The 18,680-nt window shown below is 35.8% G+C and overlaps 1 protein-coding gene and 2 long non-coding RNA genes across 5 annotated transcripts; 1 reads left to right on the top strand and 2 right to left on the bottom strand.

Annotated features, from left to right (window-relative positions):
- Positions 1–1,011: 1,011 nt before the first annotated feature.
- On the bottom strand, positions 1,012–7,200 carry LOC132055835 (KH domain-containing protein At4g18375). 3 transcript variants are annotated; one of them, XM_059447836.1, is made up of 8 exons: positions 7,116–7,200; positions 5,291–5,890; positions 4,047–4,541; positions 3,337–3,576; positions 2,951–3,232; positions 2,154–2,209; positions 1,968–2,067; positions 1,012–1,566 (listed from the first exon to the last, which is right to left on the bottom strand). In XM_059447836.1, the coding sequence occupies exons 2-8, from the start codon at positions 5,867–5,869 to the stop codon at positions 1,435–1,437; spliced, it is 1,884 nt and encodes a 627-aa protein (XP_059303819.1). In that variant the 5' UTR covers positions 5,870–5,890; positions 7,116–7,200; the 3' UTR covers positions 1,012–1,434. The 3 variants fall into 3 exon arrangements, with proteins under 3 accessions (XP_059303819.1, XP_059303834.1, XP_059303827.1); XM_059447851.1 differs by having other exon boundaries at positions 1,968–2,064; XM_059447844.1 differs by having other exon boundaries at positions 6,997–7,142.
- A 3,081-nt stretch (positions 7,201–10,281) lies between these two features.
- On the bottom strand, positions 10,282–14,256 carry LOC132055825 (uncharacterized). Its single transcript, XR_009414659.1, has 2 exons — positions 14,136–14,256; positions 10,282–10,682 (listed from the first exon to the last, which is right to left on the bottom strand). It is a non-coding gene; the product is annotated as an uncharacterized LOC132055825 (long non-coding RNA).
- Positions 11,534–14,489, top strand: LOC132055830 (uncharacterized). Its single transcript, XR_009414671.1, has 3 exons — positions 11,534–11,595; positions 14,123–14,255; positions 14,352–14,489. It is a non-coding gene; the product is annotated as an uncharacterized LOC132055830 (long non-coding RNA).
- Positions 14,490–18,680: the final 4,191 nt, after the last annotated feature.

Here is an 18,680-nt window from a genome sequence, read left to right as displayed (position 1 = left end):
GGTTAATGCCTTGTTATGATTAAGCCTTGCATTAGGTCCGGTGTTCCCAGTGAACCATAAGTGTGAGATTTCAAGAAACTCTAAAAGAAATTTACTGGTACAGAAGGCACGAATAGAGCGGAAGGGGATACAGGATCATATTAGCTAACGCTTACTAAGAATGATTGACGGATAGTCGAAGATTGGAAATATTAAACAAGCAAGTTGCTACACAACTCATGTCTTATACTAAAGACGCAATGATCTGCACCAAGAAAAGATGAGATAACAAAGCACAAATAAGTTAAAAGATGTGCAAAGGTGTCTTTCCCTTCCTTAACGAGGCTAGAGTGAACCTTTTGATGAAGGATTTAGACAGGAAAAATCCAAAGACTTTGAAATTAATTTCTCTGAGAAATTCTCTTGCTAGTACTAAGATAATTTTGAGCTGTAATTAAATGAAACAACAAAAAGAGGGGGCAGATCAATATTAAGTACATAAAATAGAGTCACAAGGCAGCCAATAAGTAAACTGAACAAATTGTTTGCCTTTTTTGCTTATAATTCTTTCCGTTCCCAAATTTAGTTTCAGTTCTAGTCTTCTGAATCAAAGATCTAAAAGGCTGTCAGAGTGAAATAGATTTGTTTTCCCTTTTCTTTTTTCAGTAAAGTGAATAGATGAACTGAAAGATTTCAAAAATAGATACAAGACAGAGAAAGGTGAAGGGGACGGCATCAAATTAGATAGAAACATATACTTAATGAGAAATCGTGGCAGCAATTGGCACCGGAAACTGCAGATCTATGATTATATGGAGCAGTAAAAACTTCAGCCCAAGTTAAGCACAAGAAATTTTCCTTTTTTAGAGGATCTTGAGAATTCGGAGATGCTCATAGGTTATTAGGAAATACCTAATCGTGATCATGCACACAGCAAAGAATTTATCTGAACTCATAGGAAGAGCACGTGAACCACATGTCATCATATCAGCAAGACATAATCTTACTGAAGAAGCTGAGAGCAAAGAGGAATCAGCAACAAGATACTGAAATCCATGTAACATGAGATTGACAGCTGATAATAGCTAAAGTTCCGTATAAAGTTAAAAGAGCATGGGAAAGTAGGAGAAAGTTGAAAGCCATATTCATCAAAAGATAAGAACTGATGACAGACTATCAAAGGAAAGATAATGTCCTATGAAGTTCTAACCAGAGCAGATGAAAAGAACGCCTATCAGGCTACATGGCTGAACCTATATAGGCAGAAAAAGAACAAGCGGTCCAAGTTTATGAATTCTTCAAACGATCCTACATAGAAGAAATTTATCAAACCTACGCAAAATGACACTCTCTCCAGCACGAGAACCTACCATATCCTAGAGCGGAACTTCTGAAAAAGGACCCTCGATACTTAGTCAAGGTCACACCTTCAGAAAGGAGATGTGTCCTTATTGCTCAAGTCGACATTATGAATGCCTGAATCAAGTTTTCAGCAGCACGCTTCTGTTCCTGTGTACCAGAAATTATAGCAATTTGATCACCTCGAGAGGATTTGGAATCGATTATATCCACAGATGCTCCAGATATCTGCAAGACAATGAATGACTTTAAGAAAGTAACCAACCTCATTAAAGTAGTAGTAAGTAATACCTACAGAGTCAAGATAAAGTAGCTAGTATCTAATATTCAGATATGAAAGTATTCATGCATAGTGGCATATCCTTAGATGTATGAGTGCACACCCACACACACAAAAGATCCTTTTGTTTTTTAATTCTTTCGGTTGAGCGGACAGAAGTGTCAGTAGCAACACCAGCCTTGACCAAAGTGTAAATGCCACATCAAGAATAGTGGAGATGCAGGATGAGGTTAGTTTTAAAAATTCAAAACCCAAATAACTTCAACAACCATGTAAATTAGACCACCAAAGTAAGATAAGTGATGGACATAAAAATCAAGTTCTAAACAGTGCTCAAGAAACTACTGACCTTGCGGATATTATCTATGTTTGAGCCACCTTTACCCATAACTTTACCAACCGCAATTCCTGGGATAACGATCTCTAGAGCTGAGGGTGGAGGCAATCTGCTGAAAGACATGATACAGCTGAAGAATAAATGACATAATGATTTGGCAAGAGAGAAAATATAAATTAATTCACCAGCATGACTTACCCGCCATATAACTTTGAGGAATATGAAGAGTACGATCCATAGCCATCGTCCGCCATCTTCCAACAGAAAAAGCAGTGTAAGTAAACATCCAGGAACAGTGGAAGTTAAAAGAGCATATGATGAAGAATAGCATTCAGCAAGAAGCGGAATCCATGGCACCGCAAAGCCAAAAGAGATTTAAAAGTTAGAGTCAAGGACTTCACAACTGGTAAATCCGTGAAGATGCAAGATAAACATTAACAAGTGATTGGAACGTTTCATTATATGAAATGCAGAAAAAATCGGGGGCAAAAATACCACACCCAAGAAATCATGCATGTATGTGACTCCACACATATTTGTATTACATCCTCACTAAGAGATTAACATTTCCATTAGTTAGACTTATTTATACAAATGGATAAGAAAGATTGGTCCAGAATGACGTGAATGTAACTTCTCCATAACTACCCAACCTTATAGTAATTGATAGTAAAAGAGGGAGAAGGGGGTAACATGTTTTCCGAACTACTGGCTACTCTCAATATCTCTCCTTTACCAAAGCAAGATATCTGTACTCTGCATATCTTCATCAAGTGAAGTTTAGACATTCACCAGTTCCGAATGCTTCGTTTGTTGAATCACCTTATAACAGCTATTTCAGACAATTTATGAAAAAAAATGAAACAAACGAGAAACAATTAACATAAGATGCAGTTTCCAAGGCTGCATTTGATAAAAAATCAAATTTGAAATGCCCAGATACACAATAGCATGGAAATCGAACTTTGCGGCATGCAGGGAAAGCAGAAGTATACCGAGAGTGACTCATGGCGACCATAGTGGCTGCCCGAAGAACGCATTCCAACACCATTCCCAGTTTCAATCCTATGTTCATAGCTCAAAGGAGCAGGTGGAGGAACATTGGGCAGTCCTGGAGCCAGCGCAAAACCAAATGCTGATTCTTTACCACTAGAGCGTAAAGAATCAGCACCTGCAGATGGATTATGATTACCTTCTCTGCCTTTTACAACATCATCTCTGAGCCTCAGTACAATCTGGATAAGGGCATCCCTCACACTACTAACTTCCCCAGACACCTACGCGTTTAAAACGATGACTCAACCACTTGAGCAAATATCAAGATCAGCAAGTAAAAGACAGCTTAATTGATTAAAATTTAAAACTATTATGAAAGTCAGACCTCAACAAGTTCATCATTTGAATCCGCACATTTGGGCTTCTCGCCTTTTGAGATACGTACATCAGCTCTAGTTCTCTTCCGGATTTCATTAACGATTGAACCACCTTTCCCAATGATACATCCAATAACCTTTGATGGAACAAGTAGACGAAAAGTTACAGTATCCTCATCTTCGTCATTTATTTTCCCTTGCAGCAGCAGTACAGCTTCAACTGCCATGGATTTAAGATCATCCACTGACTACAGAAAACCAAATACCGAATATGGTTAATACATGGAATACAAGACAGTGGAGATGAAGCACAAACTACTTTCATATTAAAGTTAACTGCAAAGCAACATAAACAACCTATTAAATAATGTTTCTTGCATCAAATAAAATGAAATATATATATCACCCCATTCCTGACCAATCTAAGGTACACATTTACCAATTGGAACACACGTTACAGGCCTGTCATGCAAAGATCTCAAAGATCAGAAGCGGGAGCAAAAGCGCATAGCCTTCTTTTACCTTCTAGTAAGGATAAACAAAGAAAAAAGATGAAAAAATGTCACCAATGCTTACTGTGTAAAAGTTCGTTTCATAATGATCTAGGAGAAGAAAAGCACTGGCAAAGATAGTACACTTCCACAAAAAGAAAGACGACCGCTAAAAGGCCAAAACCTCACAACTCGAGTACCAAAGAATTCTGGAAAGAAAGCAATACCTCAGTGGAAATGACTGTTATAATGCACTGATCACGATCGGCTTTGGCATCACAAACCTCGATACGAGCACCACTTGCTTGCCTTACACTTTTAATCGAAGCTCCTCCCTTGCCAATAACACGACCAATATTGTTAGTTGGACACAACACTCTAATAGTCAATTCTTCGGTTTGAGAGGCACCACCGTAACCAGAAACCATGGGAAGAGCAGAAGAATAAATAGGCCATGTGCTTCCTGCATCCACATAACCTGGAAGCTCTGGTATGTGGGTGGTACCTAAAACAGATTGAACAGATCGAGACGGCATAATAGGATCCACACTTGGATAAATCCCAGCTGGTTGATATATGGGAACATCTGAAGGGATAATAATGCTTGGACGAACTTCAGGAACATTGGTAGTAAGAGGAATGTCTTCCTTAGGCGTGAACTTGTACATGATTGCAGAAACAGCAAAGAGTGATCTCCTTACAGATTCTGGGTCACCAGTTATCTGAGTTAAAGTAAGAAGCTGTCAGTTCACGCATAAAGTACAACAATTGACTCAAAACAACGAAATCTCAAAAACATTTTCCTGAAAAGAGCAGAATGTAAAGTTATAAGCTTCGACCTGACGCTCTAACACTACTTAATTGGTCCCTCAATTTCAATTTATGTGTCTTGATTCGGAATACAAGGTATATTTTTTTTAATCAAGAAAAAAGAGAAAAATTATAACTTAAATATACAAGGGTCAATATAACTAATGTTCGTTGTGAATTCAGACATAGAATCTTCAAATTTTTTGAAATAAAATTTACATATTTAGGACCCGTTTGGCCATGAGAGTTTTTCACTTTTTTCCGGAAAATTATTTCACTTTATTTGGAAATCAACGTTTTGGCCATGAAAATTCCAAGAAAAACACCAAAAAACTTGTATTCACTTTTTTCACTTTCACTACATTCAAACAACCAAACATTCTTTGCAAAAACTATAACCAAACACAACTCCATCTTCAACTCCAACTTCAACTCCAATTTCAAAATTCCAAATAAAGTGAAAAATCTGGTTTTCATGGACAAACGCCAACTTAGAAACTACATAAAAAGTACTATAAGTCACAATAGTTAACAATTCAAAACTTTTAGAAAGTATTTCAAAAAATTATGGTAAAAAAATATCCTTTGACTGTCCAAATAGCAACTAAAGACAACCAAACTTAAACGGAGAGAGCATCAATGAATAATTAAAAAGACTGACCAGAACAAAGTTATCAAACTCAAGTGCACAGGAATGTGTTGGATCACTAGCTTCTCTGGCGACTACTTTAATATTGGCCCTCATCTTGCTTCTCAACTTCTTTATGGTGGTACCAGATTTACCAATGATATTAGCAGACTGGCTTGAAGGAACAAGAAGCTGACACTCCTCTTTATCCTTGCGCTTCTTATCAGAATCTCCATTTGCAGCCAAAGCATTTGCAATTACAGTATAAACCTTGAGAAGAGCATCCTGAGCAGTGCAAAGAGGTGTTTTCTCATTGAAATCTTCATCGATCTCAACATCTTCCTTTTCCTTTACATAGCAATAAATGGTTATAACTCTATCCTTAGCACCTGGAAACGGATCCACCACCTTGACCTTCGCCTTGGTCTCCGCTCTAATCGAATTTATAACTTTCCCATTCTTTCCAATAACACTGCCAATCACATTATTTGGGCATAGAATTCTGTAGACTATTAGCTCATCATCGCTGCCTTTCTCATCTCTGTCTGTCCTCCTCTTCTGATTCTTGCTATCTCCGTCATCCCTACGAGATCTTTTTCCAGTCTCACCCATAATGTACTATAAGAATTACCCCTAAATGCACCAATAATAAAAGTTAATAACCCTAATTACCTAGTTATACACATTCTTGACATACAGAAAAACAAAACTAAAACAAACTGTTCAAGTATTACACATCCCAAAAATATGATTTTCAGAAAGGCACTTTAGGCATAAATCAAATTTTCAGAATTTTTTCCATCTTGCCCCCTAGTAATTATAGCAAATGATAATAAATACAAAACTTTCCCAAATAAATTGCCTATCAGCTACGCCTTGATCCTAAACTAGTCACGTCAACTAAATAGAAACTGGACCCAGAACATAAAGAAATAAAATTGGAACTATTCTTAATAATTAAACAAACAAAGAGGAAAAGAAACATGTTTTACATACAAAAATCATAGCTGACAAAAAGATCGATAAGAGAAAGAAAAAAAAAATCTAAACATTAAAAGACACACACAGTATGATAAAAATCACTACTAATTAAAAAAAAAAAAAAAAAAAAAGGCAGACAAAATTACAATACACTGATCATAAAGAATATGTACCTAACTTGGATTATGGAGAAAAGAGTTACACAATTGAGTCGTAACAAACCCTAAACGCCGTCGTGTATATTATACGTATAAGGGTCTGTATGAATAGGTCGGGGGAGAAGTGAAATAAATACTTTAATAGTGAAAGCCCCTATGAACAAAATCAAATTTCTACAATTTTTTCCATTTTCCCCCTCAGTAATTAAGCACAAAATACAAAATAAATTGCCTATCAACTACATCTTGATCCTAAATTTACCCTTTTTTGTAGTAGAAACAAAACACAGCAAATTAAATAGAAACATAAAGAAATAAATTGGAAATATTTTGAATAATTAAAGATCAATTAGAGAGAAAAACACCATAATCTACTGATAAAAAAGACACAAACAGTATGATAAAAATTAATTGAATAAGGCAGACAAAATCACAATAGTATGAAGAAAGAATTACACAATTGAGTAGTAACAAACTTAAACAAACAAAGAGGCAAAGCAACATAATCTACTGATATAAAGATACACAAAGGATGATAAAAATAAAATCTTTAAAAAAAACAGACAAAATTACAGTACATAGGTCATAAAGAATATGTACCTAAATTGGATTATGAAGAAAGAATTAAACAATTGAATCACAATTGATGTGATTCAAGTGTATATACGTATAATTGTGTGTGTGTGGGTGGGGGTGGGGGGTGGATGAAAGCTGCGCACCTGTGATGAGTTGTTGAGTTTACTATGAGATATGAAACTTCAAGATTAGGGTTTTTTAGTTTTGGGTCTTTCCTCTTTGAAGATAATAATGTACTAAAGTGGATATTTTTATGAATATTGGAATTTAAAATTTGTGACTCAATAATTAGGGGAAAAATTACTATTATATATAAGAGGGAATGTGAGGACTATTGTAGTCCTCACAATAATTTCCCAAATTTTTAAAAACTTTTTCATTAATTACTTTTATGTCTTAATTTTATTTATTTAAGTCTATTTTTTTTTTTTGTTTTTAGTCCCCTACTTTTCAAAATCTATCGAGCTTTTAAGGACTTTTGTAGTCCTTACAATAATTTTCAAATTTTTTTTAAAATTTTTTAATTAATTACTTTTAGGTCCTAATCTTATTTATTTATGTCAATTTTTTTGTTTTTGTTTTTAAAGTCTACTTTTTCAAAAGCTATCAAACCTCCTACCTCATTTTTCACGTTCTTTTTGATTTTTCTCTCTGATTGGTGCTCGATATCCGCATTTTGAGCCAATTAATCAGATAATTCGCATCGCATCGCGCCTATTCGGAGCGCTTCCTCCAAAGATTTTTTTCCATATCCATGTTCGAACCCCTAATCCCTAATTAAGAGAGGAGCACTCTCCATCTCGCCGCACAAGTTAAATTATGTATTTGTCTTCAAAGTTCATTAACTATGTATAGATTATTTATTTAGAACTAAATAACTTCGTAAAATTAGGATACATAAGTTATAATTTCATCAAAATGGAAGTTAAAATATTAAAGGAGTGGAATGAAAATTTTGCTTTTATATAACTACCCACTTGTGGGACTACAATGGGTATATGGTTGTTGTTGTTGTTGTACACTTGTACTAACACAAATTATATTTCTTTAGTTAAAATATCTGCTTTTATATCTTGAGTTTGGGCCCGGGCTTAGCACGGGCCTCACATAACTAGTTATATGTATATGTCGTTAACCCTAAACTAATTAATTTTATCATAATATTATAAAGGGATAATAGCAGTGATTTTTATCTAGATTTCGTCTAATAACACTAATCTTTCTTGTAGTTTACGATATTACATTTATCTTTTCTAGTTTGATTCTTTATAACAATTCTTTTAATATATCTCTAATAACGAGTCTCTATGTATACGCGAGTGCACTATATCCCTGTCAAATGTTATAAAATGATAGATACTTGCATGTAGACCTGGTATTTAAATTTAAAATAACCGAATAAAGATCAAATATCCTTTTTTGTATAATTATTTGGTATCCCAAACCCATTTCTAACTAATTTATATTCTCGCCACGTAAGGCCCTTTACACTTCCATCGAAACTTTTTCCGTCCCATAATGAAATACCATGCAACCCACCACATGAATAGTTAACTTAAATTTATAATTAGATATTTGTTGCTTTTACTTCAGATTCTAAACAATTTTAGAATCTGTTTTTATTTGCATTAGTGATGGATGAACTAACGCGGAAAATACAAGGTGAGGTGCCATGGTGTATGTTATTTTCAGACAACATAGTTTTGATTGAAGAGACCCGCGAAGGAATTAATGCTAAGCTGGAGATTTGGAGACGGATCCTGGAGTCCAAAAGGTACAAGTTGAGCAGAACTGAGACGGAATACTTGGAGTGCAAGTTCAGTAGCGTAGCACATGAGGAGGGTGTGGAGGTGAGGATTGAGACGTAGGCCATTCAAAAGAGAGGAAGTTTTAAGTATCTCGGTTGGGAGATTGATGATGATGTCACACACTATATTGGGCATGGTGGATGAAATGGAGGCTCGCCTCTGGAGTCTTGTGTGACCAAAGCTTAAAGGCAAGTTCTACAAAGTGATAGTTAGACCTACTTTATTTAATGGGGCGGAGTGCTGGCCAGTCAAGAAATCTCACGTCGAAAATATGAAGGTTGCGGAAATGAGGATGTTATGATGGATGTGTGGGAATATTAGGAAGAATAGGATTAGAAATGAAGTTATCCGGGACAAGAGAGGAATGGGCTCGGTGTGGCTGAGATGATTCGGGTATGTATAGAGGAGATGCACGAAGACCCTATTTCGGAGGTGTGAGAAGTTGGCTATGGATGGTTTCAGGAGAGGCAGAGGTACGCAGAAGAAGTATTGGGGAGAAATGATTAGGTAGGACATGGTGTAGTTGAAGCTTACCGAGGACATGACCTTAGATAAGGGGTTGTAGAGGATGCGGATTAGGGTAGAAGGTTAGTAGGTAGTGGAGCGTTGTCCCATGTATCCATTTTGTACTAGTCGGCGTAGTATTATCTTATTAGTTCCTTGCCCTTTGATTTTATGTTACTTCCTGATGTCTCTTGTACTTCGCTTACCTTATTAGTTTGTTGCATTTACTATTACTTTTCTTCATAATGCTTATTAATAGTATTTTGCCATGGCTCCTTTACTTTCATCAATTCTTGTCTGACTTTTTGTCCTGTTTTCTCTTGAGCCAAAGCCGCTTTTGGAAACATCCTCTCTACCTCCCAAAGAAGGGATAAGGTCTTCGTACAGTCTACCCTCCGCAAACCCCACTTGTGGGACTATATTGGGTATGTTGTTTTTTACGATAGATCATTTTTAATATAAAAAGTATTAATTTGATAATTTGTCCGTACTAATATCATTTTATGTAATGAATATTATAAATATTCTTTTAAAAGAATCCTCTAAACTAAAATACTACATACGCAAGCTAGCTTTCCTTTTGAATTCACCGATTAATTCATCTTTTCCGGCAACATAATATTTTCCAGCTACATCTTTCTTAGTAAAGATGCAAGTATTGTCTTTTCCGATACTCAAATCAGAAATAATTTCTTTTATAGTTAAAATTTATAATTGAAGAATATTGGATACTTTTGATTGCGGTTTCTAAGACTACGAAACTCCCTAGTAATATTTAAGATTGAATATGACATATAGTCTAGACTTGGATCTCTTGGAGAAGCATAAAACGCAATAGAAAATAATAATGTTTTCATTTGAATTTTAAAACATATTCACGGTGCTAAAATAAGCAGTTTCCAACACACAATTTTGGTATAAGTTTTACAGGGAGCGAAATAAATTATGGTGGTTACTGTATGTTATCAAAGCCAATGAAAAATAAAGAACATCTAACTTGTTTTTTTTTTCTTGATAACAAGAAATATACTAATATTAGACCATTACATCAGTAGTCGAAGCTACATTATCACAGTCTCTGCTTGTGATTACACATTCTTTCAAGACTAGCCAACTTATTACAACACATAAATAGACATAATGATTTACTAAATTCTAACCATCTTTGTCTGCTTGGACTTTTGCCTTGCTTTGCCAAAACATCTACAACTTCGTTGCCCCGGCAGAAGTTTGTCGTACACTAGACTCTCTAATCTCCTCAACAAGCAGCCCCATGAAGTAATAAGAGTTTGGTAAGTAGGTTGTGAATGTTGTACAGGTGAAGGACCTCTGTGGAGTCTGTTTCTACTTCAATGGGAATCAGTTGCTCCGGAGCTGCAACCGATAAGTAATCTATTCCTGGAAAAGAAAAGCAAATGCCAATTAATTACAAATTCTTTTACTAGTCCATAATGCTTAAAAGGAAACCAGGAATAAGATTATCACTCATCTAGTCTAGTTCAACTGCAACTGCAAGACACAGAAGCCTCTCAGGATCAAATCAAAATATGGGAGTTCATAATTTCATCGCAAAAAATGGGAAAGAATGCTACTAAACCCAGGTTAAATACTATGAAGAAATGTGGTCAATGAAATTCGTCAACTGAAGGCAGTAATGGATCAACTAAATGAAGATAATAAAGGTACATGAACCATGAATCATACGGACAAAAAATCAGATAAAGAAAGAGAAGTAGAACAAGCCCAAGTTCCTTATTCACCAATAAAAAAATCTGACATTAGGTCTGAGAGAAGATAATACAAATATATATCTATGCATGTATTAAGTAGATACTAGTTCAAGCGTTTACATGAATTGCAGCATGATGTTCCACTTACTAGTGACACGAAGCATGTAGTATTGATGAGATTCATGCAAAATTAATCTTGTAACTAACAAAATATGCTTACACCAAGGATAAGTTCACTCCGGTGAGGAGCATGCAAGAAAATGCAAGCTATGGAAATAATTTTCGCTATATTCTAGGCTAGATACCATAAAAGAGGAGGCAATAATTAATGAGCAACGTGGGAATGGGATATATGCAGAAACCAAATGTAGGCACAAGTTAGGACTAAGCAAAGAAGGTAGTAGTTGGAGATAGTAACCATGTCAAATCAAGTAAGGTGCCACAGAAAGAAGAAAAAAACACAGAGGAACCCTCTGACAACAACAACAACAACATACCCAGTGAAATTCCACAATGTGGGGTCTGGGGAGGGTAAAGTGTGACCGCGAGACCATACCCCTATCTCGGAAGATAGGGAGCATGTTCCGAAAAGACTTCGGCTCAGAGAGAAATCACAACGAGAAAGGTTAGATAAGCACAAGCTTCAAAGAAATGCAAATGAAACTAAAGAAAGCGAATAAGTTAAAATAGAAGAGGTCAGTGCTGAAAAAAGGGAGTAGCTTTACCATAGATAAATAAGATAATCGAAGTACAAACCGCATATAGTACCAAGAAACAAAGGACAATAGACTATAGATCGAAACAGCGACTACCTACTAGCCTTCTACCCTAATCTGAGTCCTCCAAAACCTCCTATCTAAGGTCATGTCCTCGGTAAGCTGAACCTGCACCATGTCCTGTCTCAGCACCTCTCCCTAATACTTTTTTCTACCCTACCCCTACCTCTTCTGAAACCATCCATAGCTAACCTCTCACACCTCCGCACTGGGGCATCTGTGCCTCTCCTTCTCACATGCCCAAACCATCTCAGCCTCGCTTCCCTCATCTTGTCCTCCACTGATGCTACTCCAACCTTATCCCAGATATTTTTATTCCTAATCCTATCTCGCCTGGTGTGCCCACACATCCATCGCAACATTTTCATTTCCGCAACTTTCATCTTTTGGACGTGAGAGCTCTTGACTGCCCAACACTCTACCCCGTACAACAAGGTTGGTCTCACAACCACTTTGTAGAACCCGCCTTTAAGTTTTGGTGGCACCTTCTTATCATCACAAAGACTCCCGGCAAGCAAGCCCATTTCATCCACCCTCGCGCCAATACGATGTGAGACATCATCATCAATATCCCCATTTTCTTGTATAATAGGCTAGATATTTGAAACTTCTTTCATCGGGATGGCTGGATACCAAGCCTCACTTCCACCCTGGCTCACGTGTCGTGTCACCGAACTCGCACCCATGTACTGTCTTGTCCTACTCAACTCAACCCTTTAGACTCCGTAGTTTGTCTCCAAACCTCCGCCCCAGCCGTTCACTCCGCCGCGTGTCTCGTCGATCAAGACTATGTCATCCGCAAATAACATACACCATGGCACCTCACCTCGAATTCGCCGTGTCGACAATCCATCACTAGAGCAAATAAAAATGGGCCAAGAGTCGATCCCCGGCAAACCCCATCTCCACCGGAAGTCTCCGAGTCTCTCCCACCGTCCTTACCCTTGTCTTGGCTCCCCATACATGTCCTCGATCGCCCTAACGTATGCCATCACACCTCCTGTCCAAGCATCTCCATAAAACCTCTCTTGGAACCCTCTGACAATAAAGAAAAAATAGTCAAGATATTTATTGTATCCATAAAAAAGACCAACAAGGATTAAGCTCTTAAGGATACTTACTCGAATTGCATTTCTATTCTTATTATGTATCAAAGGAAACAAAAATAAATATTGGGCGGTGGCCTTGTTGATTATAACTTCATTAGACTATTAACAACAGCCTAACATTATGGGACTTACAGTAATAAATGCTTCGTTAGGAGAAGTTTAGAGAACTTCTCAAGTGTTCACAAGAGTGAGGATAAAACTTTTCACGAGAAGTACTCTTTTAAAGGAGAAACTCTACCTAATAAACTTGAATAGATTTGAGTTATACATAAGAATGTTTTGAGCATAAAGGGTCATATGAATAATGGGAGTGATCAGAACACTTGAGTAAAATAAGCAGACATGTCTTACAAATAATTCGGGAGAACCAAGACATGATATTCGTAATACAAAGAGAGTCAAATGATATTTTAGGACAAATCGGATTCCAAAAGGTACAATTGTATTTTGTATTCAGACGTGACATGCCTTTATATTATACTAAAACAACTAGCTAATGGAGTAAAACTATGTACACCTTATTGAAACTAGAGCTTAAAAGTAAGTCATGCTAATTTTATTAGATGATAATATTATCCAAAGGCCGGCTGATTTTTTCTTCTGTTTTAAAAAATACAGGCGAGTAAATGCACCAACCTTGTTATGTTTGTCATGCCAAGTTTAAGCTGCAAATGTTCACCAGTCGCTATTATGTTGTGTTTAAGAAGAAGACAGTGCCTGAACTAGTGATACAATTAAAGAAACCTCCTTATTCAATCTGTCAGTGGAAAAAGGCAATAGACATGAAGGGAAAAAAGAAATAAAAGAAACACAACCGGGTACCTCTCTGAAGTAACGATATAGTAAAAAGTCTTTCAGCAGACCACACATTCTATAGAAGTAAATTCGACATGACCTGCATATGAGAACAATTATCTCAACGTCTATGAAGCATAATTTCTTCTCACTAGAGAAATGGCAAAAGAAATATACGAAATGGTACATTATTATAAAAGCATTCACTCCACGAAGGTGTTCTGCATAGAGGAGAAACACGAATTATACCAAGAACACATGCACCATATTTTATCTGTAATATTAAATACCTATTAATGAAATAGATGATCGACAACTAAGGGGCGTATCACAGGTACATTTCTGAAAAACAAACTTACTGCGAATAAGGTAAGTATATAAGAACCAGTATTTATATAATCATAATTAAATATATAGAGTAAACGAAGCTCGAGAAATTACCTAACATAGTTTAGAACCTCAACTATCTGATCTGCCAAATCATCCACTAATGAACAAGGTCCTCTGAAAAATTGCCACAACTCCCAACCGCAAGGACTATTGTGGAAATCAGAGAGCACAGTGGAGATAAGTTGAATCGATTCTAATCAAACTTAGAACAAAGACCCAAAACCCCGATAAGACTACATAAAAGGAAAAAAACTGGCCAATTCACAGACCTCGTGCCTCGGAGGACTTATGTGGTAAATGCAAAAGTTATGGAGCAACAATGAAGATGCTTCCGAACAGAAGAACAATCCTTGGAAACATGATATATCTGCAGAAGGCATGTTTGAAAGCAAAACATCTAAAGCCTGCATATGAGCAACAAAAATCAAGCAACATCATAAGCACCTTAGAGCACATGAATAGAATCCTGAAAATGGAGATATGGAACATAAGAATACAAACTCTCACTTATGATTTAGAGCTAAATCTGACTAAGAGCCCGTTTGGATTGGCTTATAAGTTGGCTTATAAGCTGTTTTTGACTTTTTGTTTGGGGCCACTTAAACAAAGTCATTTTGTGCTTAAAATAAGCTCAAAAAAATAATCGACCCATTTAACTTTAGTTTATCTAAAAGCGAAATATGTTCCGAAAACAACAGAAAAAGCTAAAAAAAAATAAGTTGAACTACCCCAACTTATTTTTTTTCAACTTATAAAGTTCAGAAATCAGCCTTTAAAGCCTATAAGCCAATCCAAACGGGCTCTAAGTTATCAGTGGTGGCTTTTCATGGTCTCCATAAACTATAACAGACACAGAGCCGCATCTACTCCGTAATGATAATATGGGACACTTAAATTTCTCATGCTAAAATGTTCTTTAAATTGTGAATTCTCACATGACGAGTTTCAAGTGGGAAACAACTACAAGTAATTTTCATCAAAAAGAAGAAAAGTTAGAAGATAGGGAAAGGAAAACTTAGTAATCTTAGAGAAAATAATCAGCTTAAAGACAACAAAAAACCGGCACTACTAACTTTTTCACCAATATGCCATTAGTTTGAAGATAAAGTAAAACTCAGGGTCACTACCATGTTTTAAACTGCGATGTAGAGTTAATCAGAGCCACACGAAGTTAAAAATAAGCATAAGATTTATCATATAACTAGAAGTTTTTAATGTCATCAAAAGGTAGAATTTCCTGGGTTAATACCATCAAGAAATCTATGGTCAAGTGAATCAACAACAAACCCTGCATCATAATAATCTTCATACATATGTCCTGCCGTCTTGATGCATTAACATGAGTGCCCGCATGAACGCCTAATCTCAATTCCGAAAAGTTGTAATTGCAGCTATTCTTCACACTCGACAAAAGAGTGTGAATTGTCCAACTCCTTTATTAGAATCCCCAATAGGAGTATTAGGATTGAACTGATGTGTGATATCAAATATTTGTCCATCTTCATAAGCACGAAATTCATCACCATATCCAGTTGGGTATGCATCATTAGGTGATGAAAAAGCAATTGATATTGTACTTACAACCAATAACTCCATCTTACTTTCAAGAAAAGGCATGAACTAAGATATGGAAATTAGAAAGCTCAACTTATGGCTTCACAAATATGGTCAGGTATAGTAGAAATAGCAGTTCATAATGAAAGTTTGGTAGGTAAACATTGAGTTCTCTTCCAGAAGATATTTTTTGTTAAAAAGTTTGGATAATATTGAATAGTGGATGCCCCAAAAGATACCTTGACAATTGGGTCCCTACAATTCCAAGTATTTAATAAGGTACAAATTGCACTAATAGCACCAATCTCCACAAAGAGCTCACAACAAACAATGTTTTCATATGTTACAGACTAGCAGAGGCCAAGAGTGACATGTCGAATGTCGCTTTCTAATTTCATCAATGATCAAACACCTAAGCGCATCAATTGCAAGACACATATTATGTGGGAGCAACAATGTCTCAAATTAACCACTACTAGACTACCAAGACATAAGCTTACGTGAAGGAGACACCAAGTCACAAAATAGTTAAGCAATCAAGAGGTCACAATTTCGTCCATGAGATAGCAGTTCGTAGATCTAATATAGTAATACTACTAATGTGGAAGTATAGAGAGAGAAAAAAGAGATGGCGATTTAAGGTTACAGTTGAGAACTGTGAGGTCTAGGTTGCCGTTTCAATACTAATGTCCATGTGCAAAGTAAAGACGGTAAATTTTTTAAGATTATATAACTTTTCGATCGAATGAAAGATCTAATAATTTGGGGGGTTTAATTTGAAACAAATTCTATTTTATGAAGGAATGGTAGTAGATTATAGCCAAATAACAAGTTTTTATCCAGATAAAGAGCTTGTTCGGCCAAGTTTTTAGAGGCCAAAAACATCTTCTTCTTTTTTCTGAAAATTTTTTGGTCAAAGTAAAAGTGCTTTTAGGTAGAAGTTTTATGTGGTTGGGAAAAAGCTAAAAATTTCTGCTTCTTGAAAATAGTTGGGGACTGAGATTTTAAAGTAAAAGAGTTTGAATCAAGATCAGTAGCCAACATTTTGAAATGAATTGAAATTCAAGCACAAATTAATGACTGTTTGTAGTTCTGATAGTAAAGCCTAGTTTTATCCATTGAAACTAAGGGGCCCCGAAAGTTTTGATAGTGAATTTTATAATTTTATTTAGTTTCGACAATATTAAAGTTTGCAACAAAAAATTATAAGGTACAAAAAATTCGTAAAAAGGAAAGAAAGCAAGACTGTCCACTCTTCAATAGTAAAAATATTTTAGAACTTTAAATTAAACTATTTAAATCTTCACATTAGTAAATAGAGTTTTTTTACAATAATATCAAAGTTAATATATCGTAAATACATGCCTTACATCTTATTACTTAAATTACATCTTACTAATATGAATAATAATATTACTATGTGAAGTTAAAAGCTTTATGTCATTTAAGAATATCTATATCTATATTATATTTCTTTACAAGAAGGAATTTGCCAATTGTTTATCCAAAATCCAAAAGACAAAACAACAATTCAGAAGTGTTAAGACCAACTAACCTATACAACTAACCTAACTAAATTTTTGAGTGCCGCCAATCTAACTGAATGTAGTGTTGCCTTTTCATTTTTCATGATTGTTGTGTTTTTACTTCACATAGTGACATTAATAATTTATAATAGTGAGAATTAATTCAAGTTAATAAGATGTTAGTCACGATTCAGTTAGAGGTTACCACCGGAACTGTATAAAGCGGTTACCTAACGGAATGTAGTGTGTAGAGATACTCTCTCTATAAATATGGGAGGGGGTAGGGATGTGAGCCCCACCCCTTCATCATACAATACTCAAAACAAATCATATTCAATTCCCAATTCAATAGGCTGGCTTCTATTTGGACCTACATTCTTGGTGTTTTCAGGTTTCTGTTTAGAAGGGGGAAGCCACTCCTGTTCAACAAAAAATTATGCTCTCCACTCGCCACTACAATGCATCTACTAACAAAGAGGTGACCAGTGCCGGCACCGTCAGAGTTCCACCTTTTTCCGCCACTCCACCTAACGCGGCCACTCCACCTAAAGTTGCCACTCCACCTAACGCCGTCACTTCACCTAACTCTGTCACTCTACCTAACGCCACCACTCCATCTCCGGCAACTAGCCGCAAAATTCTCCATGTGATATTTGACATCGTTTTCAAGCTTCTCGAGGATTGAAGGAAATAAGAAGAAAGATGCTTCTAGAGAAAAGGAAGAAATATGTGGGCTTACCACTTCTAAATTTTCATTTTTTTAAAAAAAATTGGGATAATCAGTTGAAAACTTCAAAAATTGTAAAGAAACAACATTCTTCTTGTAGAGAAATAAAAGAAACAACATTCTGGGGAAAAGAAAACGTTAGTCACGTATTTTAAATACATTACCTTAGATGGTGTTGTAAAGCTTTATTTAATAATACAAACATTTGAGTAGTTTAGTTCAAAGTTCTAAAATATTTCTCTTGAAAAGTATATAATTTTGCCTTTCTTTTATTATATAATTTTTTTACAATCTTCAATATTGTAAAAGAGGAAAACAAAATCATAAACTTCATCCATAAAAAATTTTGGAACCTCAAAATTTTGAGATCCTAAAGAAAAAGCTTTACGAGCCACACCCTTGAGCCAACCCTAGTGAGTTTGACCAATCTAACTACCCATCACCCTTATAACATTCTGACCAATCTAACTACCTATCACCCTTGTAACATTTTCATTGTATGGCGTATCACAAATGTTCTTTAAGTTATATGACTCATAACATAGAAAATTCTTATGTTAAGATATAGGGATTCTGTCACGCCCCGAACCATGGACTGGGCGTAACACGGTGCTTGGTGCCTGATTGCATGTGGCCGAGCGAACCTAATGGCTAGCTGAATCAACATGTGACATCAAAACATACTAAATACAGAAATAATATTAATATATGCTAATCTACTAAAAGTCTGTCTGAAATATCATAAATGCAAAAATACTGAATAAGCTCGAAAGTCTGAATAAATAGCCG

Source organism: Lycium ferocissimum, chromosome 1 (assembly GCF_029784015.1).
Source record: "Lycium ferocissimum isolate CSIRO_LF1 chromosome 1, AGI_CSIRO_Lferr_CH_V1, whole genome shotgun sequence".
NCBI classification, from domain to species: Eukaryota; Viridiplantae; Streptophyta; class Magnoliopsida; order Solanales; family Solanaceae; genus Lycium; species Lycium ferocissimum.
Note: the sequence above shows the minus strand (reverse complement) of the source record. Positions and strands in the feature narration are given on the sequence as shown.

Excerpts from the sequence above, each read along its gene's own strand:
- LOC132055835 (XM_059447836.1), bottom strand. The coding sequence starts at position 5,869 with ATGGGTGAGACTGGAAAAAGATCTCGTAGGGATGACGGAGATAGCAAG. Across the intron at positions 4,542-5,290 it reads AGTTTGATAACTTTGTTCTG|ATAACTGGTGACCCAGAATC; the intron begins GTCAGTCTTTTT and ends ACTTTAACTCAG. Across the intron at positions 1,567-1,967 it reads ACATAGATAATATCCGCAAG|ATATCTGGAGCATCTGTGGA; the intron begins GTCAGTAGTTTC and ends ATTGTCTTGCAG.